The following is a 27106-nucleotide window of genomic DNA, read 5'->3' as shown; positions in this document are numbered from 1 at the left end:
AATTTAAACACAAAACAAGAACGAAATGCTTGCTGTCTGACCCTGGCTTTGCAGCAAGCAGTGCTTTTAACCTTTACAAAGAGTCTCAAATTCTGTACCTCATCCGAAGCAGAATTTTCCTGGTATACTCCTTGCACCAAGTCCATAAGAGCACTTGCTATAAGTTCTGAAACCTAAAAGACAAGAAGAAAAAAAATTGACCAATTAAAAGGTGTATACAACGAGAGACGATCTGTAGTGAGTTTCTGTATTATATCAGGTCTAGCTCCATTTTTTTTTTTTTAAATTCTAGGAGGCTTAGTCACAATGCAGGATTTATGTTTGACAGAAAAATTGGCGTTATGTGAAAAGATTCTGGCAAGTGGATTGCCCACCTGGATATTAAAGCTGTGATCCAACTTTTTTCTAGTCATAATTCAAGCAAAAAGAAAATCTTACAAGCATAGCATTTCACCAATATACATGAAAATCCAGTAACACCATTTTGAACATAATTTTAAATTTCAGATAATGAACTACTAACTCAATTTATTTTCTGTATGTTTATTTCTGTCAAGCATATATTTTTTTCAGAACACCCATTCTGGGAGCCATTACAGTGCTTATTTTCATGCAACTAGAACAAACAATAGTAAGAAAATGGCTCCCCTTTCAAAAGTTTGTTCTATTGTACTTAAAATACACCATGGAGTTGGACGTGGAAGTGCACCTTTTAATCCCAGCACTCCCCAAGCAAAGGCAGGCAGATCTCTGTGAGTTTAAGGCCATCCTGGACTACACAGCAAATTCCAAAACAGCCAGGGCTACACAGAAAGACCCTGTCTCAGAAAAACTCAAACTGTTGTGAGGTAGTCATCAGAGAAGACTGTTCAGGCATGGGTTAAGACAACAGAAAGTCTTTATTAGCCAGCATGTGACTTTAATGAGTGTTCGGCATCCCTGAAAGCCCCTAGTCTTTCTCAGAGAGAGCTTTTAAGCACAAAACCATGTCCTAGGTCGACATACTTTAGTTAACAAGAGCAGTACAAACAGATCTACAGAAGCCAAAACACAAGGTCAGCAGATTTGGAGACTTTTCCATAATTATAGAGTTTGATGGATTAGGCCTTTGTTTTCGTTTTGACAGGTGATGCTGTCTACAAGCTGAGTTTTACAGCCTGAATAGCACTTCCATCATGGAGTCAGTTGTGCTAAGGTCTGGGGTCCTGGTACGCCACCAACAATAAAAAAATGCACCATGGACATATTTGGTATATGACCCCTGGGCCAAATATACCATCAACACTGAAAATTTTGACATAACTGTAAATATTAAGAGCAAATTTGGCAAAATTGTTATTATTTAAGGCTCAACTACAAGAAAACAAAGAAAAACCAAACCCAAGCAAAATCAAATGTGTTGAACTTGTTTCACAACATGAAACAAGCAAACAGTAAGAGGTCTCTTTGTAATTGTTCACACGAAGCATCTTAATTCAAGAGGCTAAAATAGCTGGATAATTGGGAATGTTCAACACAGCCATTCCAAACAGAGTTCCTCATGGCAGCCCCGCCCTCTCCTCACCACTCTTCATACTGGGTCTATTTAACCTCCTATGTTTCGCAGCCTGGATCTGGTTTCTACTCTTGGCTTCCTAAAATTCAGCTCAGTTCTGATTGAATTAAAGGATTTTGTTTCAGCTTTTATCACTGTTGTAACTGAAGTAAGCTAAGGGATACACATTCAAACATGAAGATTCTTTAATCTCGGGGACCTTGTATTTAATAAGCATTTTCTTAGAGGCAAATGACATTGATTTGAAGAAAGACTTGCTTTAAAATGTTAACACATGAACATTTATGTCTATTTATATTCACAATGCATGCTGCTACTGATAGGGAAATTTGCTGATTAAAGGCATATTTTTTCTAGCCCTGCACTTGAGCTAATTTGTAAGACCCATTACCACCCCCCCAATCACATTGTCCTTTAGGTAACTAAATACTTACAGAATATTATAGCTATGCAAGCTACAGAGGAACTGGAAGTACAATGATCCTACAATACTACCAGATGTGCTGAGTTATTTAAGTGGGGAGTAGAGAAAAATGAATAGATGTTTTTCTCCTGGAAGTATCAGATAAGCCCTATTCCCAAACCCAGAAGGATTGAATATCGCCAATAGGTCTATGAAAGACTGTAACTAAGCCTACAGAATCAGATTGGATTTCAGTTCATACAAGCAACATCCCAAGATCTCCCTGATGGCTGGACACATAATACAGATCAATCACTCATTAAGAGATGCTATGGTTTTAAAACAGTTGGAGCTCTGAGATCAGCACTGGTAATGTGAAGAGGGATTTATAAAGAGAAAGTCCATGTGACATGTCAAAATGATGGCATGAACTTTTAACAGTAGATCTGGCTCTGGATAACCCAGAAATTTACCCCCCTGAAATTCCAGACAAGGCAGAAGCAACAAAAACATCTTGTTCTGACTCTTTTTCTCTTAACACAATTGGTATGTTCATAGTTTATAAATGACCTATACTTACAAGTGGTTGTATCTGAACATATACCTATATAGCCATGGCAACCAGAAAAGAGAAACAAAAAGAGGAAGGGACAGTATGAAAAACAGGAACAACATAGAGGAGTTGACTGTATCCTAGGCTAATTTGTCAACTGCACTTGTAAATGTCTTTTCATAGCTTGAAATGTTAATTTTAATAATCGTATCAAAGAATAATGGATTTAATTTTCATCCTGCTTTAAAATTGCAAATATTTATATAAAGAACTCATCCATAATTCAGTAAATTCATCTAACTTTTGTTTTTGAGACAGGGTTTCACTGTGCAGGGCTGGCTGGAACTCACTATGTGGGTTAGGCTGGCCTTGAACTTATAGAGAGATCTTCCTGTCTCTGTCTTTGGAGTGCTGGAATTATAGGCATTCCTGGCTCAGACTCTTAATCAAACAAACCAATGAACCCCATTTTATTTATGTGTATGTGTGTGCTTGCTTTTTTGTATGTGCACCTCGTGCTTACACATGTCCATGGAGCCAGAAGAGGGTCTAGAAGGACTGAAGTTACAAGTAGCTCACAGCTGCCTGATGTGGGTATGAGAAGCAAGTCCTGATTCTTTGCAAGAACAGCAAATGTTCTTAAGTCATTGGGTCATCTCTTCCACCCCAACTTAAGATTCTTGGGAAATAACTTACATCATCAAAATGCTTGTGAAGTGCTGGCAAGAGTGGCTCAGTGTGTAAGTCTGCCCAGCAGACAGTCCCTGAGACTCACATGGTGGAAAGTCAACGATTCCCACAAGTTGTCCTCTGACCACCACATATGCACTCAGGGTAACTTCAATGTAATATTAAATGGTGTGTGTGTGTGTGTGTGTGTGTGTGTGTGTGTGTGTGTGTGTGTGTGTGTGATTAAAACATTTTTTTTTTTTTTTAAAGAGCTACTGATGATAATGGCCCCCAGAGGAGAATCTAGGACCTAAAAAACAAATCCAAGACTTCCTCTCCAGGGTTCCTGTGCTCTAGACAAGAACAACCCTTGAGAAAAATTCAAGGAGCTTGTTCTTCAGGTCCAGGGAAAAGCAAAGTGTCTCAACTGGAAGCTGCTGGGAACCCAAGGGAAAGGCAATGCAAGAGAACAGAGCAGATTTTAAGAATGAGATCATCTTCCTTCTGTTCCAGGTCTGACTACACATTTCTGTTGTGAGACTTGAAGAGGATCAATTCTGACTTCTGGTTTCCGTAAAATGTAAGATGAAGGGGGGTTCAGAAGATGGTTTGTAATGGTTCTTCTCTGTAGCTTGAAAATTCTACCAGAAATATAAATCTCAGCCAGGTGAGGTGGCACATGCCTTTAATTCCAGCAATTGAGAAGTCGATCTCTGATCACTTGAGGCCAGCCTGGTCTACAGATCGAGTTCCAGGACAGTCAGGGCTACACAGAGAAACCCTGTCTGGAAAAATCAAAGGAAAAGAAAAGCCGGACACTAGTGGCTTCTGCATTGCTGTGAAGCAAAGGACTTGACAGGAACAGCTACAAGTAGAGAGTTGTTTGGCTCATGGTTTCAGAGCATCCACTTTCTAAGAAAAAAACCAGGACTGTGGGAGCACATGGCACAAGAGTATTTATATCACAGTAGTTAGGTAGCAGTGAGAGCAGACTCATAAGGATCTAATCAAATCCCCTATTTCCTTTAGCTACGCCCACTTCTTGAAGTTTCCAAAGTGTCCCAAAATAATGCCACCAGCCAAAGCCCAAGTGTCTCCATGATGCTTGGGGACATTGCCAAGTTCTACGTAAACTTCCTCTCCCCATCACTATATATTTTTGAGGTTTAAATTTTATTTTACTTTTATAATTTCTTATTTTTTGAAATTAATGCAATCATCCCTTCCTTCCCTCCAGCCCCTCCCATGCACCTCCTTGCTCTCTGTCAAATTCACGACCTCTTTTTCTTTAAATGTTCACACACACACACACACACACACACACACACACACACACCTCCCTCTCATTCTTGTAAATATATAAATAGAACCTGCTAACTTTACATAATGTTGTATGTACATAACTTCAAGGCTGACCACTTTGTATTGCATAACCAATTTCGGGGTGGGTTCTACCCTGGGGAGGCCTGACTACTTCTTCCACTCTCAGAGTCCACAGTGGCCTGTAGTTCCTTGTCTAGTGGTATGGCTCCATGAGATCTCCACCTTCCATATTAGCATGCTAGGCGGTATCACCCTTGCTCAGGCTTTGTTCCTATGCTATATTTTTATCTATCACTTGTCACGGATGCCCCTCTGTGATGATTTTCTTCTTTCCTTTTTGGTGCTACTGGGGAGCGACCCAGGGCCTCTTTTGTGTTAGACATTCTACCACTGAGCTACATTCAAGCCTGCCTTTTACTTCCTCTTGAGGAAAGGTTTCATTAAATTACCTAGGCTGCTCTTGAACTAACTCTAGCCCTGGCAGGCCTTGAAACTGTGACCCTCCTGTTTCAGCTTCCTGAGTAGCTGGGAGTATAGGCTATACCACCAGATCCATCTGAATTTCTACTGATCCTTTCTCTGTGAAATTTTCTGGACTCATCTCTCTTGGTTCTAAGGCATGGAGAATGACAATAAAACTATTTCCACTGAAAAATATTATGACTCATGGCCTACCTTGATAGTAAGCTGTTGACAGAAGTTGTAGTTGGGTCAACTAAAGGTAGCATGGCTAAGACTGGGCACGTAACTTCATGGTAGAGAACTTGATTAATATGCACAAGGCTCTGGGCATCACAAGGAAAACCCAAACCAAACCACAGCAAAAGAAAACAATGCTGAATTCTGATTCCTGAAAATGATAATAAGCTGTCTTCACAAAAAATAGAAATTGAGAAAAATAGAAGGTGGTAAGAGAAAAGCAATTACGCCCTCCTCTAGAAAAAAAGCCTTTGCATCACTATATAAAGATGTCTGTAAAATATTCTTAAAGAAAAAAAAAGGCCGGAGATAAAACAGAACAATCTGATAGGTAATTTAAAAGCAAAATGAGGTCAGTCTGTCTGTGTTTTATACACAAAGAAAAAGTCTGAAGGGGCTTCTTCTACTTCTACTTCTTCTTCTACTTCTTCTACACCAAATGGCGGATGACGCCGGTGGAGCTGGAGGGCCCGGAGGACCCGGGGGCCCAGGATTAGGAGGCCGCGGAGGCTTCCGTGGAGGCTGGTCGTGGTTGTGGTCGAGGACGTGGCCACGGCCGCAGGGCTCGTGGAGGTAAAGCCGAAGACAAAGAGTGGATCCCCGTCACCAAGCTGGGCCATCTGGTTAAGGACATGAAGATCAAGTCCCTGGAGGAGATCTATCTGTTCTCCCTGCCCATTAAGGAATCTGAGATTATTGATTTCTTCCTGGGCGCATCCCTAAAGGATGAGGTTCTAAAGATCATGCCAGTGCAGAAGCAGACTCGGGCTGGCCAGCGGACCAGGTTCAAGGCTTTTGTCGCTATTGGGGACTACAACGGTCATGTTGGTCTTGGTGTTAAGTGCTCCAAGGAGGTAGCCACTGCCATCAGAGGGGCCATCATCCTGGCCAAGCTTTCCATTGTCCCTGTGCGAAGAGGCTACTGGGGGAACAAGATTGGCAAGCCCCACACTTCCATGTAAAGTGACAGGCGGCTGTGGCTCTGTGTTGGTGCGTCTCATCCCTGCCCCCAGAGGCACTGGCATCGTCTCTGCTCCTGTGCCTAGGAAGCTACTGATGATGGCTGGTATTGATGACTGCTACACATCAGCCAGGGGCTGTACTGCCACCCTGGGCAACTTTGCCAAGGCCACCTTTGATGCCATCTCCAAGACTTACAGCTACCTGACCCCCAACCTCTGGAAAGAGACTGTGTTCACCAAGTCTCCTTATCAGGAATTCACTGACCATCTTGTGAAAGCCCACACCGGAGTCTCTGTTCAGAGGACCCAGGCTGCAGCTGTGGCCACTACATAAGGGTTTTTATACAAGGAAAATAGAGTGAATTAAGTCTGTTAAAAAAAAAAAGTCTTAAGGGAAAAATAATAATGTAAAAATGGTGGTAGACTAGAAATATTTTTTTAAAGATTTTATTTATTTATTATGTAATCAACATTCTGCTTCCATGTATATCTGCACAACAGAAGAGGGTACCAAATTTCATAACGAATGGTTGTGAGCCACCATGTGGTTGCTGGCAATTGAATTCAAGACCTCTGGAAGAGCAGTTACTATTCTTAACCTCTGAGCCACCTCTCCAGCCCAGACTAGAAAATTTTTATCTAAAAATTTCCAACCTTTTGGAATCACTCATATTTAAAATGTCTAAATTTACACTTGCTTAAACAGATCACATATTATATTCCCATGCCCCTTTTTATTATGCTGCTCTTGTAACTGGGTAAAATAAGGAAATAATAAGTTTTCCCCCCTTGGGAGAGGGCCAGCATATTCTGTTTTTATTCTCTGAGGGGCTTCAAGCTGAGTTATGTCCACAAACTGATTTACAGGATATTATCAGTCAGTACTTTCTAGATTAGCTAAAAATGAGATCAGTAGGTGTAGTAAGTATTCTGTGTAGACAAGTTGTGCCCTCTCAATAAATGTGACTCTGGAGTCCTGTCAGCCAGCAAGTGACAGATGGACTGGACTCAAGATTGCCATGGATGGTTAGCAGTGTACCAGGCCAGCTTGGACTAAACGCTAAAGCAAAATATAACTACATCTTTAGGGAAAAAGATAACTATAAATTAGTGTAGCTCCAGTAGGGCTCAATAGGTTGAGCTGCTGTGATAAGGCACTATAGGTGTATTTAATTCTATTCGAAAGGTTGTTGTATGGGGCTGGAGAGATGGATCAGTGGTCAAATGCACCAGCTGCTCTTCCAGAGGTCCTGAGTTTGACTCCTAGCATCCATGGGCAGCTCCCAACTGTCTATAACTCCAATTCCAGGGGACTTAGCACCTCCTTCTATCCTTTGCATTAGCAGGCATGCATGTGGTACACAGACATGCATGCAGGGAAAACACCAATAAACACAATAAAATAAAATCTAAAAACTTATTATTGTGTGTTTATGGTGTGTGTGTGTACACATGTGCTACAGCTTTTGTGAGTAGGTGACAAGAAAACTTTGGGGAGTTGGCTTTCTCCTCCTGTCTTTATCTGTGCTCAAGGGATCAAACTCAGGTCACAAGGTGTGTGGATAGTAAGAACCTTTACCTACTGAGCCATCTTGCTGGCCCTTGGAAGGCTATTTTTAGTGACAGTTTTTTACAACATTGTCGGTGCCCTTTTAATATTTTAGAAATATGTTCCACCCACCCAGTGCTGAAAGCTCAGAATTTCTATTGTCTTTTAGATATCTGCCTGGCATCTGTGGGGAATGGCTCCTATTCTGCATAACAAAAGACTTGGGTCAGGGCAAGTCTACACCACCCTGAGGGATAGTAAGACTTGCTGGTGTAGAGTGTGTGAGGGCTTGAGTGTGTGTTGCTTAGAAGTGTGTCTAGAATTAAAGGAAATATTTCCTATCAGCCCTTTATACATGATAATAGATGTCTTCTGCCATTGCCCCCACTTTTGGATGGTTTCTTAAGATGATGCTTCAATAAACTGTGGCCTTCAGTATTGACTTGGAGCCCTCCTGTTATGACCAGATGTCTCTGTCTGTAACGCAGTTGGGTGGTTAGCTATCCAGCGTCCACACACCCCCACTCAGGATCGGACCCAGGGCTGTTCGGTTGGTTCCGATAGAAGCCCTGAAGTCCAGTATAGACAGCTCTATAGCGTGGGGCTAATGAAGACTGGACAACGGCACTACATTTATGACAGTGTGGAATAACAAAGCAACATGGAGTTCATTGTTCTATTTAGGAGGTATGTGAACACAGAGCACCCCAGCCTTTACTGCTCTTAACAGCTGTTAGCAAAACAAAAAGTTGTGAGTGCATATCTGTGATGCTGATGGCATCAATCACACACAAATTTACAGCACTCCTAGATCCTCCCCCTTGAAAAACAGAAGCAAAGGCAAAAATACTCTCAGGGAAAGTGAATTTTCCAGGCTGGGAATGTAGCTCAGCTTGGTAGCTAGGTAGAGTGCTTGTCTACCATGCAAAGGTCCTGGGTTTATTCACTAGCAGTGCAAAAACCAGATGAGGTGGTATACATACAATCCCTGAACTTGGAATGTGGAAGCAAGAGGACCACAAGTTTAAGGTCATCCTAGGGGACTTATAGGCTGTCTCAAAAGAATAAACAAAAACTCCAGTAAAATGGTCATATACATTTATTTTTTAAAGACAGGTTCTATCTGGAACTCTCTACATAGACCAGGCTGGCCTTGAATACAGACAGACACTTGCCCCTGCCTCCTGAGTGCTGGCATTAAAATTGTGCATTGGCCTGGCTTCAAAACATTTTAGGGAAAAATGTGGTGTTAGCATAAATACAGGCCATCCATGCTATCAGGAAAATGTAGAATTACAGATAAAGAGGGGAGTTGGAATGATAGCTCAGTGGTTAAGAGGACTTGTGGTTCTTGCAGAGGACCTAGGTTTGGCTCCCAGCACCCACATGGCAATTTACAACCATCTGTAATTCCTGCTCCAGGGGATCCAACATGGAATTCATCTTTCTATTTAGGATGTATATGGATACAGAGCACCCTCTTCTGGCACACATGTTGTACACAGAAAATAAAAATAAGTCTTAAAAAAAAGAGAGAAGAAATAGAGTTAGAGGAAGCTTAGGGTATCAGAGCAGTGGGGATTGTTTTTTTTTTAGTTCTCTTAGCACAAACGAAGCACAGGGCATGAGAGAGCAAATCCAGGGTGAGGCGTGAGGGCCTGGGTAAGTATTGCATTCCCCCATAGAGAATGATGATACCATCTAATATCTGTGAGGTTCTTTATCGTTTACTCACTGGGTTCAAACATCTTGTCTTGTTTCAGTTCCAGTGTTCCACGAGAGCTTCCAGGCTGGCAGCCTCACTGTAGCAGTGACCTCTGAAGAACACAGGGAGCAGTAACTGTGGCCAAATAGGGGTGAAAGCTACTCAGCCACCAGCTGGGCACAAACGGCCCAGATGAGCCCCAGTCTGCATGCTGATTAATATAAACAAGTGGCTTTGATACAGCCATGGCTGAAGTCTATGAAGGAAGGCTCTCCACTCCATTCTATCAGAGCAGGACCAGGTTTAATGAAGACACTGATGAAAGGTCTACTGCAATAAACACACCACTAACTCAGAAGTTCTGGAAGGGGGCTGTTTGAAGGGAGGCTTTTCGATGCTGCCAGACATGTAAGGCCTTGTGTTTCTGTGGGAGGGGTGACAATCTGTTCTATGGAGCTGAAGTTCTGGCTAAGGAGGGACAACAGACAGAAATGGCAGGGCCATCAGGACAGGTGCAGCAAAAACTCTGCAAATTGATAATCTTCCCCCTTAAATTAGAGCAGCTGATACAATGCTTAATAAACTACTGGTGACATAAAGGCTTTGGAAGACTTCAGATGACTAAATGAAAGTATAAAATCACAATAAATACAATTTGAAGTAGCTCACAAGCTCAAGAAAATTGAGTACAAAGTCCTGAGATTTTATTATGTATTGGCTAGTGCACTCACTACACAAATGCTTGCTGATATGGCTGGCACTACTCACAAAACTAGTCTCATTAAGTTACAATTCCCTTAATAAGGATCAGCAAGAGGGCTCATGGGCAAAGGTGCTTGCCACCAAGCCTGACAACCTGAGCTCAATCCCGAAGGTCCACAGGGTGCAAGTGTAACCTGCTTGACCGCGGAGATGCTTGTGTAGCCGACATGCACCGCCACACCTTTAATCCCAAGACTGAGGTAGAGGCAGGTGGATCTCTGTGAGTATTAAGCCAGCTTGGTCTACACAGTGAGTTCTAGGACAGCCAGGGCTACCCAGTGAGACATTACCTAGAGGCAGAGAGAGAGAGAGAGAGAGAGAGAGAGAGAGAGAGAGAGAGAGAGAGAGAGAGAAGAGAGAGAGAGACAGAGATTTGAGTCTCTCAATCTATCAGACTGTCGAAACAATGGGCCCCAGAGAAACAAGAATTAACCCAGGAATCTCAAGCTGGGAGAAGGAAAAGGCCAGCCAGAGGGGGAACTTGGTTCCTAGAAAGAGATTTCTCCCAGTTCCCACAACTTGCCAGACCACCTAACAGGATAAGACAATGATGGGTTAAGGGTGGGCAGGACACCTTGACAGGGGCTGCCTAGATAGTTGGTCATGTCTTTGGCTCTCTGTTTAAACTTTGATCACAACTCAAGGTCTAGAAGATGGTCTTGGGGTATTTGTCAGATCTTTTTTTTTTTTTTTTCTTCTCAATGTAGCCACTAAATAAATCCCCCTTTTCTGCTATCGTCTTTTAATTTGGCTTATTGAAGACAGGTAGCTGGACCTGTCTTATAGCACAGATTGTGACCCACAAGTTCAATAACATAAGGGGAGAACTGACTCCTGCCAGTAAGCTGTCCTGACTTCCACACATGTGTTGTGGTACATGTCCTTCGAGACCCCCCAGAGAAAATAAAAACTTAGAAATTCCTTTAATTAAATGGTGTCCTTAAAGAGGTTTGTAGTTCAAACACCATCACAGTCAAAGGAAGCCCATACATCCAGAAAGGAGCTCAAGCAGGACTGTAAGACTCCTGGAAGTTTTGTCAAAGTCAGCATTCCTCAGGAACTTGTGAAATTGGTTCCCATCTGCCCAAAAGAGTCATTTCCCTTACCTCTGACAGAAGGGACCTGTGGTGGCTATCAGCTTGTCAAAGCAATGGGGCCTCCAGGCTCAAGTACTTGTTAGACATTCCACCCCAGCCTCGCCATTCCTGCCCTTCAGCTACTCATTCTCCTTATAACCCAGACACTTGCTATTCTCTCTTTCCCTATGCTCTGTTCTCCATCCCTTGCTTTCCCACTATCTCCACTGTCCAGTCCCTTCACAGATAGGCATGGCCACGCCCAGGCTACTTCTTTCTCTCTGCTTTGGATTCTTCTAGATGCCTCTGGATAGTTTCTCTTATTCACAATAAAAACCTTTCCCTTACATGCGAATGGTCAGGGACCATGTCTAAATGAATTCTAACACAACTTTATCACATCTTACATATTTTCTAATGTATTCAGTGGACACATCCTTTGTCTAGATCATTAAGACAGTCACACACAGATGAGCTGTAAACTCTTAGTTGATCCAGGTCATTTCTCTGGCTCTCATTTTACTTATCTAGGATTACTAACAACCAGCTCTATGTTCAAACCTATTTACATTTACATGAGATTTCCATTCACAGTTCTGTAGTTTCTATTTTGTCTGAGATAGGGTCTCATTACTTCGAAGCCCAAGCTGGCTTCAAACTTGCCAAGGTTGCCCTGCACCAACCTTTTACAGACATGAGCCATTACCTCCAGCTGCATTTTAAAATTAACAACTGTTAACACAGCTAGTTTGTTACCCAAAACCTTTAAAAATCAAAAGCAATAAAAAATTGCTACTTTTTGAATAAAGGTATTTTTCTTTTGCCATTGACCACTGACTATTTACCATTGACCAAAGCCAAATAATCACCAATATAAATGCCAAATTGGTTCTTGAAAAGGGGGCAGATAATTTTAAAACCTTAAAAATTTGCATAAAAGGGGAAATGAGATGCTTGTGGAAAAGTTGTATTGCTAGAAAGACTATAAATAGGTATCGAGACCTGAATGGCTATAAAAAAAAAAAAAAGCGCAATTCTGAAACCATGGGAACTGCTGAAGATGAAGTCCATTGTATCTAGAATGTCACACTCAGTGCCTTGGCAGAATTTTAAAAGAATTATGCCTACTATTTCAGTGATTTGCCTATTTTCTTTAATAGGGATGATAATACCCAGGTTGTTTACAGTGCTTCACCTAGGATTTTTCTCAAAGATGTCAGCTGAAAGATGGCGGACTGCTGCCTTATACAGTAGCTTTCAGAGTTTTTAAAGTGCAACCTCACAATAAAGCCTACACGCACATTACACATGCACTTATACACAGTTCAGCTGTCAGTTCCTTCTAATTGGATCACCCTAGAAGGCAGACATCTGCACTTCCATGGCATTCCTAGGTTTGTACTGTAAAAGGAGGTCTGGAAATACAGGCATGACTCTTGCGCTAAAACCCACACAGGTTGTCCAAAACTATACTTGTATTTTTCCCAAACACCTTTACAGCTCTTCAAAAACCTAGGCTTCAAGGGAACATTCTCCTGACACTGTGCCTCCAAAATTAGGGAACTCTCCCTTTCCTTCTCAAAGACAATGATATGATAGAAATTTGGGGCTGGTTGCATCATATTCTGGGATAGTCTGTGGTCAGAAACTCTCCAGACTATTAAGATACACAGTTGGCGTTTTCTTGGAGGGGTGGTAGATTGAACACAGCATCCTGTGCAGGCTAAGCACATATATATCCTCTATTATGGAGCTAAGTCCAGACCTACAATTGACTTTTTATTATTTGTTTTTGTTTTATTTTGTTTGTTGAGACAGGGTTTTGCTATGCAATCCATTGGCTGTTCTGGAATAGACATGTAGGCCACACTGGCTTCTAAGCTCCAAAACCACAAAAGCAGAAAGGTCACTGGAGGTGAGGAGGTGTTATTCACAGTGTAACTCTAGTTATAATAGGTCTTAATAATAAAAACCTGGAGTCAGATATTAGGGGGTGAAAGCTGAAAAATCGGAGAAGCAGTGCAGCCAGCCACCAGAGCTCTTACCTCTACAAAATCCTCAGACTCAGGGCTGGAGAGATGGCTCAGAGGTTAAGAGCACTGACTGCTCTTCCAGAGGTCCTGAGTTCAATTCTCAGCAACCACATGGTGGCTCACAACCATCCATTATGAGATTTGGTGCAATCTTCTGGTGTGCAGATATACATGGAAGCAGAATGTTGTATACATAATAAATAAATAAATTCTTAAAAAAAAATCCTCAGACTGAAAAGAGACTGAGTTTCTGTCTCATTCTGCCTATATGCCTTTCTCTACCCAGCCATCTCACTTCCTGTCTGTCTGAATAGACCTCTAGACCTCTATGGTTAGCTAGTGGCTAGCTCTGTCCTCTGATCTTCGGGCAAGTTTTATTTGTTAGAGTATAAACAAGGTATCATCACAACACAGGCCATTAGGCAGACACCCAGGTACATGATAGTACACAAAGACCACACATGGACACATATGCAGACTGGTGAGGGCAAAAGCAAAGGCTTATCATACCTCTGGCCTTAAGGCCACACCTATACAAAACCTATATAAAGGTGTCATTTAGCCATAGTTATATAACTGATTTTTATCTCTGCTTGACTTAAGGTTCCCTGGATATAAGGCATCAACCATCTTTTCTGGATCATAGTTTCCAAAATACCCAACATTAGCCCTCTTGGTCCAAACTGTATATCCATATCAGTGCCATGTTGTCTAAACATGTGGCCTGGTCCTGTGCTCCCGAAACCCAGTCCTCAAGTACGAGGATTGCAAGTGTGTGCCCACAGCCAGTTTACAATCTGCTCTCCTCTTCCCACCCACAATGTCAAGACAGAGTTCATTACAGAATGATGATAAGGGATGCAAACAGGCAGTGGCCAAAGGACCAACAGAGGAAAACTGATGCAGTATAGCTGATCATACTGTGAACCTGAGACTGTGTTATTTATTGGAAAAACCTGTTTCTAGTTGTGGTGTGATTCAGCCCTAGCACACACCTTTAATCCAAGAGCTTTCTGCTTGAATATTGCAAACAGGATTAAATAAAATTAACTATAGGTCAAGACGTGGAGCAAGCAACCAGTTGACAGGAAGTGAACATAGGATTACTAAGAAAGAGAATAAGGGGAGCCAGGAGGATGGATAGAGAGATGCACAGGAAGTAGAAGGTAGGGACATTCATTTTGAGGAGCCTTTGTTTGAGATAGCACAAGAGGAAGAGGCTTCTGGGACACTGGCTGAGGAGGGAGGTCAGCTGGATGCTTTCTCTGCCTGTCTGAGATAGCAGGCTTTTATCCCAACATCTAGCTTCCAAGTCTTTACTGGTAAAAATCAGATGATTGAGATTTTGTTAAAAACAATAGAAAACACCCTCTCAGCATGAGAGTAGACAATGGTTTATGAGACCAAAACGTTTTTTTTTTTCTTTTTTTTGTTTTCAAACTTTCACAACTGCAATTTATTGGTTGAGGAGCAGAGGACACAGACATTTCAATTCTTAACACATGCACCCAATCTATGAAGAGTCATACATTGTGTTCATGTACCCCAAAGAGCCACGTGTTGTTTTTCTTTAAACTTATTTCAGTGATGTTCCAGCCTCACACGTGTCAAGTTTCCCCTAAGACCTCACATAACACTCTAATGCTCACAATTCTCTATTCCACTGACTTACAATTTTATGCCACATACAGTACATACTCAAAATGTCCGTCTTTCACAGCATATTATCACAATTGTTAGGAAAATGGACGGCCATGACCATCAGAGACAGTTCTGACAGGGCAAGGACCGAGAAGTGGTTTTTTTAGGAAACAGTTCTACTAGAAACACCAGACCAGATGTAACTGAAAATACTGCAGACACAAATGCATGACCAAGACTCCAAATTACCACTTAGTATGCTTTATGCTGTAGGATATAAAACTAGTTCCCTCTACACAATGTTATGGTGACCCCAAGACAGTCACAGCCTCTCCTGATTCACCGTTCTATTTTCTGGTTGTACCAAAAAATAAACAACCAGCAAATGATTTAACCTCTTTAAAAAATCATTTACACTTAAAAAATGGGATGAGGTGAGATAACCTCCCACCTTTTAAAAATGTTTCTAGAACTACTAAAAAACTCACATTTACAAAATAGTTGATAAAAATATTCCCACTGACAGACATGATGGACGGTTAGTTGGACTTGGCTTCTTTCTCTTCTACCTCAGAGGCTGGACTCTGGTTCTCCGTCTCCGTTCTCTGCAGGCAGATCTGCAGTTTGCCAGTCAGCCACTTCAGCCTGTTTGCCCTTTGCTCCCCTCTTCCCTTTTGTTTGCACTTTTTGTCTGATGATTTATCGGCTTTGCAGCCACCTAGGCAGGGTCGGGCTTGGCCGAACAGCCTGGGGAAGCAGCTCTTGGGCTCCACCTTCCCTGCTGCTCCATCAGCTAACCTTGGGCATCGTGGCGTGGCGGCGCTGGGTGGGAGGTGCCTGTGATGCCGAACCCATCACCGAGCTGCGCAGCCTGACCGCTACCGCACAAAATGCTCCCAAAATGGTTTTAAATTATAACTTCACTGCTTAGCATAATGTACGTAAAATATTTTGTTGTGTGCAAATACCAACCTAGTATGTCAATTAGTTGCATGAAATCGTAACTATTTCAAAATAAATTTGAAGTTATCACTTTGCTGCATCATCATTCTCAGAAATTTGTATTTGTCTATTACCATATGTATTTTAAAGTATCCATGAAGGGTGAACTCAACGTATGAACTGCACTGTTGTTACAGTTGTCGAATATGCTTGAAATTCTTCATATCTATGACATATCTAAAAGATCTTGGATTCTCTAAGTATGCCTGACTTTATTAACTTGACTTGAGTATTTTGTTGTTATTCACATACAATGCCATCTTCATGCCAGGATCAAGCTCTATGTTGCCAGTTGTGATTCCTACAACACTTGGAATTAGAGAATATCAGAACTGTTGAGAATCTACAAGGTGGACATGATGTTGCCTTGATTTTACAGATAGGAAATCTAAAAGCAAAAACTAACTTGCTTTTGCTTATTAGTTATTTCCCTAAAGTACTCTATGAAGTCTTCTTGATGTTGCAGTAAAATATTTATTTCACTATGTATGATTTAATAGTTAAGGTGCTATTAACCACGTCTGCAGAAAAAGATGGCTGACTTCAACTTCAAACTGAGAGTGCTCAAAACAGGGTAAGCGAAAGAGAACAGGGAGAGGAAGAGAAGCATGGGTGGGGCAAGAGAAAAGGAAAACAACTCAAGCTGAGGATACAGCTGGCCAAGTTGGTATAATGCTTCCTAGCATGCACAAAGCCCTTTTTGTTGTTGGTTTTTCTGTTTGTTCTTCAATATAGGGTGTTTCTGCGGAGCCCTGGCTTTCCTGGAACTTGCTTTATAGATTATGCTGTCCTCAAACTCAGAGATCCCCCTGCCGCCAGGGTGCTGGGATTAAAGAAGTGCACCTCCACACCTGCCAGGCCTCCCTCTCCTTTTTTTTTTTTGAGACAGGGTCTCTATTATGTAGTTCTGGCTGGCCTCATATAGACCAGGCTAGCCTCAAACTGAAAGATCTGTCTGCTTCTGCCACCTGAGTGCTGGGATTAAAAGCACATATCAGCACATTGGACAAAGCCTTGGAATTGATCCCTAAACTGCATAAACTGGATGTGGAGGCTTATACTATAATACTAGCACTTGAGACCCTGCCTTAAACAATAATAACAATAACAGCAGCAGCAGCAAACCTGAAGCCAACGTTAGACACTTTACTTTTCTGCTTTGTTCTATCATACTTCACCTCTATATAAAACAGGTAGTACTAAGTTGGTGTTTCCTAATCTCCTACTGACTGACTACTGTCTGAAAATGGCCCTAGAACAAAGGCAATTACAGATATCTGGCTGGGTGGGATGACATAAATCTAAAATCTCAATAGAGACAGGAGGATGGCAAGTTTGAGGGTAGTCAAGGCCACACAGTAAGACCCTGTCTTAATTTAAAAAAGAGAGAAATGAAAAAAAAGACAAACTGTATGAACAGAAACAAATAATTAAATGCATTTCCCAAATGCTGAAAAAGAAACATCCTTAGCACAGCCATTCTTTTAAGAAATCCACTTTAATGTTTTCGCAGTTACAGTATCAGAACCCACCTTGGGGTCAGGCATTTGTCACTTAATGACCTGCTGGACTAATGGCCTTAAGCTTTGCCTTGGGCACACAACTCCAGCAGGTCATTAGCTGCCACAAGGGCTCTCCCCAGTCACTATTGCTAAATAAATAAAATCTGCTCCTGGGGTTAGGCTGTATAAAGCCATCTTTGGCTGGTAGTAATTTTTTTCCTTGAGTGTTTCCAACTCTAATAGAGTTAAAATGATGGAAATGCTAAGACAAAATTTATATCAATTCAACTGAGCTATAAATGAAAAGTGGTCTTAGTCAATCCTTTGAATTCTCTTAGGATTTCTTTTTCATGTTGGTAGAATAGAACAAGCATTTGATTACAAATGCACTACAGTTTGCAACTATCCTGCAAGTCAGTTGTTTGGAGCTTGAACCACATTTCTCTAACAAAACAAAGGCATAGAGATGGCTTACAAGAGCTTGGTTACTTCATAACTCGAGAAATGCCATCTTCTTATAAGTCAAAGAGGATGACTAGGAAACCAAACTCTTATAATATTTGCAATTAAGTGAAGTGTGTGTGTGTGTGGGGAACCAAACAAATATTTGTTAAATTGTCTTTAAATATTGGCTTAGTAAAAGGATGAGGGTACATGCAAATATTCTCTTTTAGGATTATTTAGTTTTTAGCTATAATTCCCTATCACACCCTCTCCACTTTAAAAATTTTGAGATAGGGTCTCATGCAGACCAGGCTGGCTTCAAACTTATTATGTAATGGACAATGACATTAAACTCATGATGTTCTCAAGTGTGAGGATTAGTCATGCATTACTATGCCTTAATTTCCTTTTTCTTTTAAAATTTATTTAGCTTTCATAGTGTTAGAGGGTGGTCCTTATACTTCTGAAGGATAAAGTAATCATCACTCTCACCCAGTTGTGAAACCTACAAGTTACAATAATGACTTGCCTGACAAGATATGCTGACTGGTGCAATAGTGGCATAAATGTTATGTGATAACCAATGACTTTCTGATTGGCTCTAAGGCCCACTCCATGAGATGGATCCATTCCTGGTACCATTAACAGGGTTAAGAACCTGGGCCAAGGTAGTTCATAGGCCCTAGGGGAGAACCTAATACACTGGTAAATAGGCATAGTATTATAATAACTACTACTGACTTATTGTTATACTTATAGATCAGTACATCTCTCAACTCTCATCACAAAAGCTTCTTCTAGTAGGAGATGAAATGAACACAGAGATAATCAACTAGCCAACATGCAGCATATATGAGACTGTGGAGTGCTTAGCTCTAAAAGTGAAGCATGTGTATATCATGACTCTTTCTCCAAGACTCAGGGAACTTTGGGGAATGGGGGTGGAAAGAGTCAGATGCCAAAGATGATTTCAAGGAAACAATGTTTTCCAGACACATACCCACGGCAGTTGCACATATGAACACAGAGTGATTTTTGTGACAGTATGGGTAAACCAGACAAAATCCTAGCATTGGTGAGCAAAGTAGGCACAAAATCCCACCACTAGCTGAGGAGCTATTGGCATTTGAAAACTGCTAGAAGACTGAGCATCAGCTTCTTTTAAAACTGGTAGGTCAATCATACTCCAGGCCAGGCCCCACACCCACAAGTGAACAAGCAAAACAAACTGGACTTGATGTGGGGCAGGAGACACACCCCAAGTTGGGTGGGTAAGCAGGTGAAGAGGGTAGATATGGGAGGAGAACTGGATGAGAGGAAAGAGATGATAAAAGTGTATGAAATTCTCAAAGAATGTAAAAAATATTTAAAAAATCATATCAAGGTCAGACATGATGAGATAAACATTTTTAATTCTAGTACTTGCGATACAGAAGCAAAACATATTTTATTTACTGTTACTGTGTGTGTGTATGATGTAGAGGATATGTGTATGTGTCTACCATGGAGCATGTGTGGAGGCCAGAGGACAACTTCACAGAACCAGTTCATGGATCCTGGGGATTAAACTCAGGCTTACCTGTCAAATCTCTTTACTAGTTGAGTCATCTCACTGGCCCTCTTTACTTTGGTGGCTTACAACTCCAAGAAAGAGCAAGGAAAAGTCAAAGAAAAAAGTGAAAGACTATGAAAGACAAGAGAAGGAGAGTGACTCCATAAGGATGTGTGTGCACTTCACAGACTGGCTGAGGTGTAAGACACAAAAATGGCCCCCATGGACAATCCTGTAGGGTGAAGATAGGATGAAGGGTGTAGGAGACACTAGATGGGGGAAGCCTAGGATGCTGAGGACAGAAGAAGCTGTCCAACAATTGATCATAAATTCCCAACTCAGGTCGTTTTAGGCAAAATGGTTACAAGGCACAGAGTTAGGGACAATTCAACTTTAAACATAGCTTCTTCCTCCTATAGCTTTAAACCATTTATACCAATGAAAATGGAAGGAGACAAAGCTGATGTCATAAAAACTGACTTTTAGAAAATAGACAACGGGATTTATAAAAATGGAGGTAGTTAAATGTGTAAGATTACTGTACCCGGACTTGGTGGTGTAGGCCTGCTATAACAGTAATTGGCAGGTGGAAGCAAAAAGGATCTGTAATCAAGTCATCCTTGATTGCAAAGGGGGTGCAAGGCTAGCCTGGTCAACATCATGTCCACCTTGTAGATTCTCAACAGTTCTGATATTCTCTAATTATTAGTTATTTCCCTAAAGTACTCTATGAAGTCTCCTTGATGTTGCAGTAAAACATTTCAAAAGTTGTACTTCGTAGAACACAGGGATTTTGTTTTGTTTTCTGGGGTGTTTTCAAATCATGTCTTGTTTTTTTTTTTTTTTTTTCTTTCTTTCTTTTGCCTCTTTTATTTTGTTGTTAGGTTTCCAGTTTGTCAGACCTTGAAAGAAACATTCACTTTACATGATGGTAGGTGCTTGCTCTCCTAAAGAAATAGTGTATTATACTGTTTTCACTAAAGGTTTTAATGACATAATACATTTAAAAAGACATGATAGTAGTTTTCTTTCTATGTTTTTAGTAGACTATGCATATACTAATATACATATACTAATATGTAGCCTCAGAAAATGAAGTTTATTTAATATGTATCTATGTTAGCAAATGATAAGGAATAAGCACAAGAAGTAATTTGTTTTGGGATTCTGAAGTATTTTCATGATGGTATTTTGACTTTTAATTGACATAGAGAAGGTCTCTTATTGCTATACTACCTAACAGTCTACTTACCTTCTGTGCAGATTCACTCTGGCCATGAATATATATCTATATACAAGTGGGTTATATGCAGGGCTGAACATTAATCTTCACTGTCAAACTGAAGAGCCTTAAGATATTAACACAATAATTGCTGAGTGTGTATGTGTTGATATATTATTTATAATTTAATAAAGCTTGCCTGAATGTAAAGCTAGCCACAAGCCATAGAGGTCAGGCAGTGGTGGTATACACCTTCAATCCCAGCAGCCATACTAGCTAGCCATAGAGCTAGGGGGTGGTGGCACACACCTTTAATCCCACGACTCAGAAGACAGGCAGATGAATCTCTGTTAGTTTAAGGCCACACTGAGCTACACAAAATTGATCCAGTCCTAAAGAGAAACAGATCACACAAAGGTGATCTCAGCAACTGGGATCACACAACATTAATCCCAGCACTTGGGATGTATAAAAGGAAGAAGCAAAGGGTCTCATGTAGAGATTTAGTTTCCAGACAGGTAGAGTTATTGTCTCTGAAGATTTGTGGAGAGAGCATTACACTCTGAGAATTCATGGAGCCAGGATCACCCTTTCAATCTGAGGTAGAGGTAAGAGCTAGTGGCTGGCTGCTCTGCTTATCTGACCATCAGATTGAACCCCAATATCTATCTCTGGGTTTTTATTTTTTGTGTTACATGTGTGATGGCATATGCCTGTAAATCTCAGTAGGTGGACACAGGAGGATCAAGAGTTCAAGGCCAACCTCAGCTACAAAGCAAGTATGAGGAGTGCTTGGGCTACATTAGACAATGTCTCATAAAAGCCCCATCCCTAAATAATTAATTTCTATAAGTAAAATATGCTAGTAAAGGTATAAATGTACATTGTCATAATAATGCCATTTTAGGTCTCTGATCCTGAATGCTGGGGACAAAGCCTAGTGTCTGCAAGTACTCTCTACCGTTGATCTAGCTCTCCAACGTCAGAAGTGCCTCTGTTTAATGCATATGACAGGGGAAGGGGAAACCTTAGGTTCACATAATACAGCATGGCTTTAGATTTCACTTTTGATATAAATTAGAAGGTAAAATTAATGATAAAAAGACAGGATAAACAAACAAAAAACCCCAATAGCAGCCGTTTATTTACAATATATGGGCTGGGGAGATGGCCTGACCACTGAAGTATCTGCCATGCCAAGATGAAGGCTTGCTCTCTGGCACCCATATAAAATTCCAGTGTGACAGAGCATTCCTGTAACCCCAGCATAGGGGAGGTGTAGAGAGGAGGCTCCCTGGGGTTTGCGGGCTAGCCAGTTGAGCCAATCCCCAAGGTCCAGGTTCAGTGGGAAGTCCCGCGTGGTGGCCAGACATGCATGCTTCTAATCCCGGCATTCAGGAGGCAAAGCCAGGCAGATCTCTGTGAGTACAAGGCCAACCTGTTTTATACAGTAAATTCTAGGTCAGCTAGGGATACAAAGTGAGTTCTGGCTCAAAATAAAGAAGTAAATAAATAAATAAAAATTAGGTAGAGAGTAATTGAGGAAGAACCTGACACTGACACCTGGCCTTTCCATGTGTATGCATATGCCATCCCTCTCACATCCACATGTACACACACCTACATAAATACATCCACACACACAAATATATAAAACACATACACAAATATATAAAAAGATTTATATGCATAAATTGAACATATTTACACACAATTCTCCCTGTAAACAGCATATTTATGCCTGTAGGAAGACAAAATTAACATAAGGAGATATATCATTCTGTAAGGAGTACATCTGTGCTGCCAGTTATGTAGAACTGTAAGTCACCAATGCTTAATAGAACAGCCCCCAAGAGTGACATCATAACAATGCTCTTGGGTGTCAGACAAGATCAGGCTGACTTCTAGTCTCTCATTTCCATGAAAATGACTATGGGGTGATATGAATTTATTTCTTTAAATGTCAGGCTTACCACTATAAAGACTCTCTCTCTCTCTCTCTCTCTCTCTCTCTCTCATACACACATACACACACACACACACACACACAAGAGAGAGAGAGAGAGAGACAGAGAGAGAGAGAATTATAAATAGTAATAATCCCTAAATAAAATAGTCTTATTTGCACTCTGGCATGATCATAAAATAGAAATCCAGTCTATATAAACACTAAAGAAAATCTATAATGACAAGTTATAGCAGCTGGAAAGATGGCTCAGCAGTTTAGAGCTTGTATTACTCTTACAGAAGACCCAGGTTTGGTTCCTGCCAAGGTAGCTCATAACCTCTGTAACTCCAGTTCTAGGGGAACTGATGGCCTCTTCTCATCTCCAAGAGCTCTTGCATGCACGTGGTACATACACACATACTTTCACACACTACACATACATTTTTTAAATATTTTATTTATTATGTATACAACATTCTGCTTCCATGTATATCTGCACACCAGAAGAGGGCACCAGATCTTATAACAGATGGTTGTGAGCCATGATGTGGTTGCTGGGAATTGAACTCTGGAAGAGCAGTCGGTGCTCTTAACCGCTGAGCCATCTCTCCAGCCCCTACAAATACATTTTAAAAAAGTCTTTAAGTTATAAATCACAGTGTGTTTTTATTTTATGATCTTCCCTATAATTAATATGTCTCTGTGATAACTTGATGCTCAAAAACTAGAAGTTTAGATTCAGGAATGAGCACATGATCACAGCACTATAGCATATTCTACACAAGCAACTATATCAATGGTGTGAGGAAACTCATGGCTTCAAATGCCCTGAGGTCTTTTAGTACTAATAAAATGTTCCATAACTGAATGAAGGAAAACTCAATCATTAATTTTAAAGTCACACTCGAATTCAAAACCTTGTTAATTTGTACTCGTGACTCCATCTATAACAGGAAGAAGACTACTGTCTCAGGATTAATATACCAATTTCTATATTCAGCAATAGTTCAAAACCTAAGTGTTACCTAAGGCAACTACCTAGAAGACCCCTATTATCTTTAGGGAAAAGCCAAAGAAAGAATAATTGAGTGTGCTAATTTTACCCTTGGCAATTATAAATCAGCTCTGAATCTCATTGGACTGCAGAGACCTTCAACTAACAGTCTGCCTCTGGAGGGGCAGAGAAACATACCATCTAGCTTGTGCACAAATCCACCAGAAGAAAACTGGAAACTGGCAGAATGAATAAGCCATAAAATACTAAAACTGCTGCAAACACAACAACTTTAATCATCAAGTTAAATATACGCCCCCGCCCCCAAAGCAGGCTGTCATTGTAGAAAAACAGTGACATATTATAAACAAATTCTACATCATGTTCTGCCTGATCCCTCATTACTGTGTTGTCTATTTGTTTTTATCTTTATGGACTATTTCTTTACATAAGGAAATTAAAACAGCAAATAGACTCTAAGTACATCAAGACAGTAATCATTTTAAGTCTTGTTTAATAAAATAGGTCCTCTGCTGTAAAATATTCATATTCCTTTAAATACTATTCTAAGGAAAACAGACCCAAGCGTTTCACTGAAAGGGCTGGTTTTGAACATGGGGAAGTGTTTTGTCAAAGAAAACTCTTGACCTCACTCACTTAGTCTCTCTCCCCTTACTGTCTCTGCAGTTCAGAATACTGTTCACACAATTTGGACCTCATCTATTATGATCAAATGAGGGCTATGAAATGCCTAGATTTGGAGATCAATCATGGACTGACATGGTACTCTGGTTCTTTCATAGAAAATGAGCTGGTGAAGCATCTTTTGGAACTGAGCCCACCGAACCCTCAGAGACCCTTTCAAGAACAAGATGAAGAAGATCCATGTTTGGAATAAACAGGAGGGATGCACAGGATAGACAAAGGCTTAAGTTTAGCACAGCCATCAAACTCAGAAAGAAACATATTGTTGTGTTAAAAGGAGATTTTCTTTTCTTTTTTGCTGGAGGTGCTCGATACATGCAAAATGTGAAGGAGCAATGTGCAGAGAGGCTGTGGAGGTATGGGGTTCCCAAAGGGGAGGGGTCCTGGTCATTCTTGTTTCTTGAGCAACTGCTGTTGGACATGTTGTGATTTCTTTTTTTTTCTTTTTCCTGGTCTTCTCTTTGTAAATCAAGTAGTGGTGCTGAAATCGGTGCCTAATGGAGCAGATGGTGGAGGTCTTAGGTGCTGGAACACGTATAGTGATGTCTTTGAATGCTAAACACCAAGCACAGATTTCACAGGCTGTGAAAGTGATTTGATTTTGATGGTAATCAAACATCCATTTTCACTAAATTCAAACCACAGTGAAAGAAAGAATATGTGACTGACACAGCTAACTCAAGAAAAAGGGTAATATTTAAAATATTATTCCCACAAAGGGAAGTAGTGTAAACAAATTTTGTTTACATCATTATGGCATGCCTGTACTTTCTTTCTTTCTTTCTTTCTTTTTTTTTTTTTAGTTTAATGTATTTTAATAGCAAACTTACAGGAACAGCACAGAAGACAGACAACATTAAAAACATGTACTTGCATGTAGAACAACTCAGTTAGAAAAGTATAGTGAATGGATGGAATCTACTGTATGATAAAAATGCTACAAACACCATTTAGTTGCCGTCAATAAGAAATTTACTTATTTAAAAAAAATCCAAATGCTGGCATTGTCCAGAAAATTTTAACAGGTTTATTTATAATTGTTATAAAGTTGAACTATTGAAATGTGTTCACTGAAACATTTTGCTTGCATTAATGCTTTACATCTTACATTTATATTAAAAATTCACACACAAATGAAAATGGAAAAACTGCCAATACCTGATTTCTGTCCCCTATTTTTCCACTCACAATCATATACTTAGGTACCTTTTGACCCCATGGAAAAAATATCTAACATTCAGAACTACTGATAACAGGAAGAGGAAAAAAATTTTTGAGAATGAAATGTTTCCCCTCATAGTGGACTTAATTTTAAGCACGTTCTCTGTGTATGCGGTGTGCTAGCTGGATATCTTTTGGCATAATTGTTACACGTTTGGCATGGATAGCACACAGGTTGGTATCTTCAAAAAGGCCAACCAGATAGGCCTCACTTGCCTCCTGCAAAGCACCAATAGCTGCACTCTGGAAGCGTAGATCTGTTTTGAAGTCCTGAGCAATTTCTCGAATCAGACGCTGGAAGGGGAGCTTACGAATCAGAAGTTTAGTGGATTTCTGATAGGGTCTGATTTCACGGAGTGTCACAGTACCAGGCCTGTAACGATGAGATTTTTTCACCTCTCCAGTAGAGGGCGCACTCTTACGAGCGGCTTTTGTAGCCAGTTGTTTCCTGGGTGCTTTACCACCGGTGGATTTGCGGGCAGTCTGCTTTGTACGAGCCATGGTAAGAGCACCTCCTTACTTACCCCCCTTCTACTTCGGCTGGAGCTTGGCAAGCGAGAGGCGGCGCTGGTGTTAAGAGAGGGGCGGAGGCGAGGCGACGGCTGCGAACACAATTCATGCCTGTACTTTCAGTACCTCTACACTTTTATAAGATAGCACAAAGTAGCTGGGATAACACGCAATAGTGTGGTGCTTGACCGTCATGTGTGAAACACTGGGTTCATCCAGTGTGGCAGAACAGTGCAAAGTAAATCCAAACTGACAATAAAAGGAAAACAGAAAGAAATTTTTCTAAAAGTATTGAGCCTTAGTTTCTTTCCTAAGATAAGACCATGTTGAGGCCAGTTTCCAAAATACAGGACTAGGTGCAATTAAGTAACAGATCTAGAATATTTCCTCCGCTGGGGTCTTTTGGTCTAGTCCACTGTAGCCACTGTTTATGCCTACATGTTATCAGGTGCAGCCTAATGCATCAAAAAACTCTACCAAACTTTCACATGTGGAGTCATTTCCCCTCTCCAAGTAAGGCACATACTTCTCATGGACCCACAGCAGGTCTGATAGGAAGGCAAGACAGATCATGGGGTCACTGACTCCCAGGGACAGCTAAAGACTCACTCCTGCCTTAACATGTGGATTCCATAGAACACCAGTAGCACAGACACTGAGAACAACAACTAACATATGGGACCCCCTGAAACTGAAAAGCTTCTGTAAGGCAAAGGCACAGTAAATAAGACAGAACAACAGCCTACGAATGAGAAAAGATCTACCCTAACCCCACATTTGACAGAGGGCTGATCGCCAAAATATATAAAGAACAGGAAACTAGACAACAAAATATCAAATAATCCAATTTAAAAATGGAGTGGTGAACTAAAGAGAATTCTCAACAAAAGAAATTGAAATGGTTGAAAGACATTTAAGGAAATGCTCAATATCCGTAATCATCAGGGAAACGAAAATCAAAACTACTCTGAGATACCATCTCATGCCTGTCAGAATGGCTAAGATCAAAAATACTGAGGACAGCTTATGTTGGAAAGGATGTGGAGTAAGGGGAACACTCCTCCACTGCTGGTGGG

At 40.8% G+C, this 27106-nt stretch overlaps 2 protein-coding genes and 1 pseudogene across 5 annotated transcripts in view; 1 reads left to right on the top strand and 2 right to left on the bottom strand.

Annotated features, from left to right (window-relative positions):
- Pdss2 (decaprenyl diphosphate synthase subunit 2) overlaps positions 1-27106 on the bottom strand; it is a 233477-nt gene that overhangs the window by 82436 nt on the left and 123935 nt on the right. For all 4 annotated transcript variants that reach the window (XM_027402245.2, XM_027402247.1, XM_035440369.1 and 1 more), the window contains one exon: positions 99-173. In XM_027402245.2, coding sequence (XP_027258046.1) covers positions 99-173 — 75 coding nt within the window. The remainder of the gene's footprint in view (positions 1-98; positions 174-27106) is intronic.
- LOC107977464 lies at positions 5625-6549 on the top strand (annotated as a pseudogene).
- LOC100768887 (histone H3.3A-like) lies at positions 25100-26362 on the bottom strand. Its single transcript, XM_027402248.2, has one exon. It carries the CDS (start codon positions 26019-26021, stop codon positions 25611-25613), a length of 411 nt encoding a protein of 136 aa, XP_027258049.1. The 5' UTR covers positions 26022-26362; the 3' UTR covers positions 25100-25610.

The sequence above is a fragment of the Cricetulus griseus genome, chromosome 2, assembly GCF_003668045.3.
Source record: "Cricetulus griseus strain 17A/GY chromosome 2, alternate assembly CriGri-PICRH-1.0, whole genome shotgun sequence".
NCBI lineage: Eukaryota > Metazoa > Chordata > Mammalia > Rodentia > Cricetidae > Cricetulus > Cricetulus griseus.
Note: the sequence above shows the minus strand (reverse complement) of the source record. Positions and strands in the feature narration are given on the sequence as shown.

Bases quoted from the DNA above. Each gene is read 5' to 3' on its own strand.
- LOC100768887 (XM_027402248.2), bottom strand. From the start codon at position 26,021: ATGGCTCGTACAAAGCAGACTGCCCGCAAATCCACCGGTGGTAAAGCA.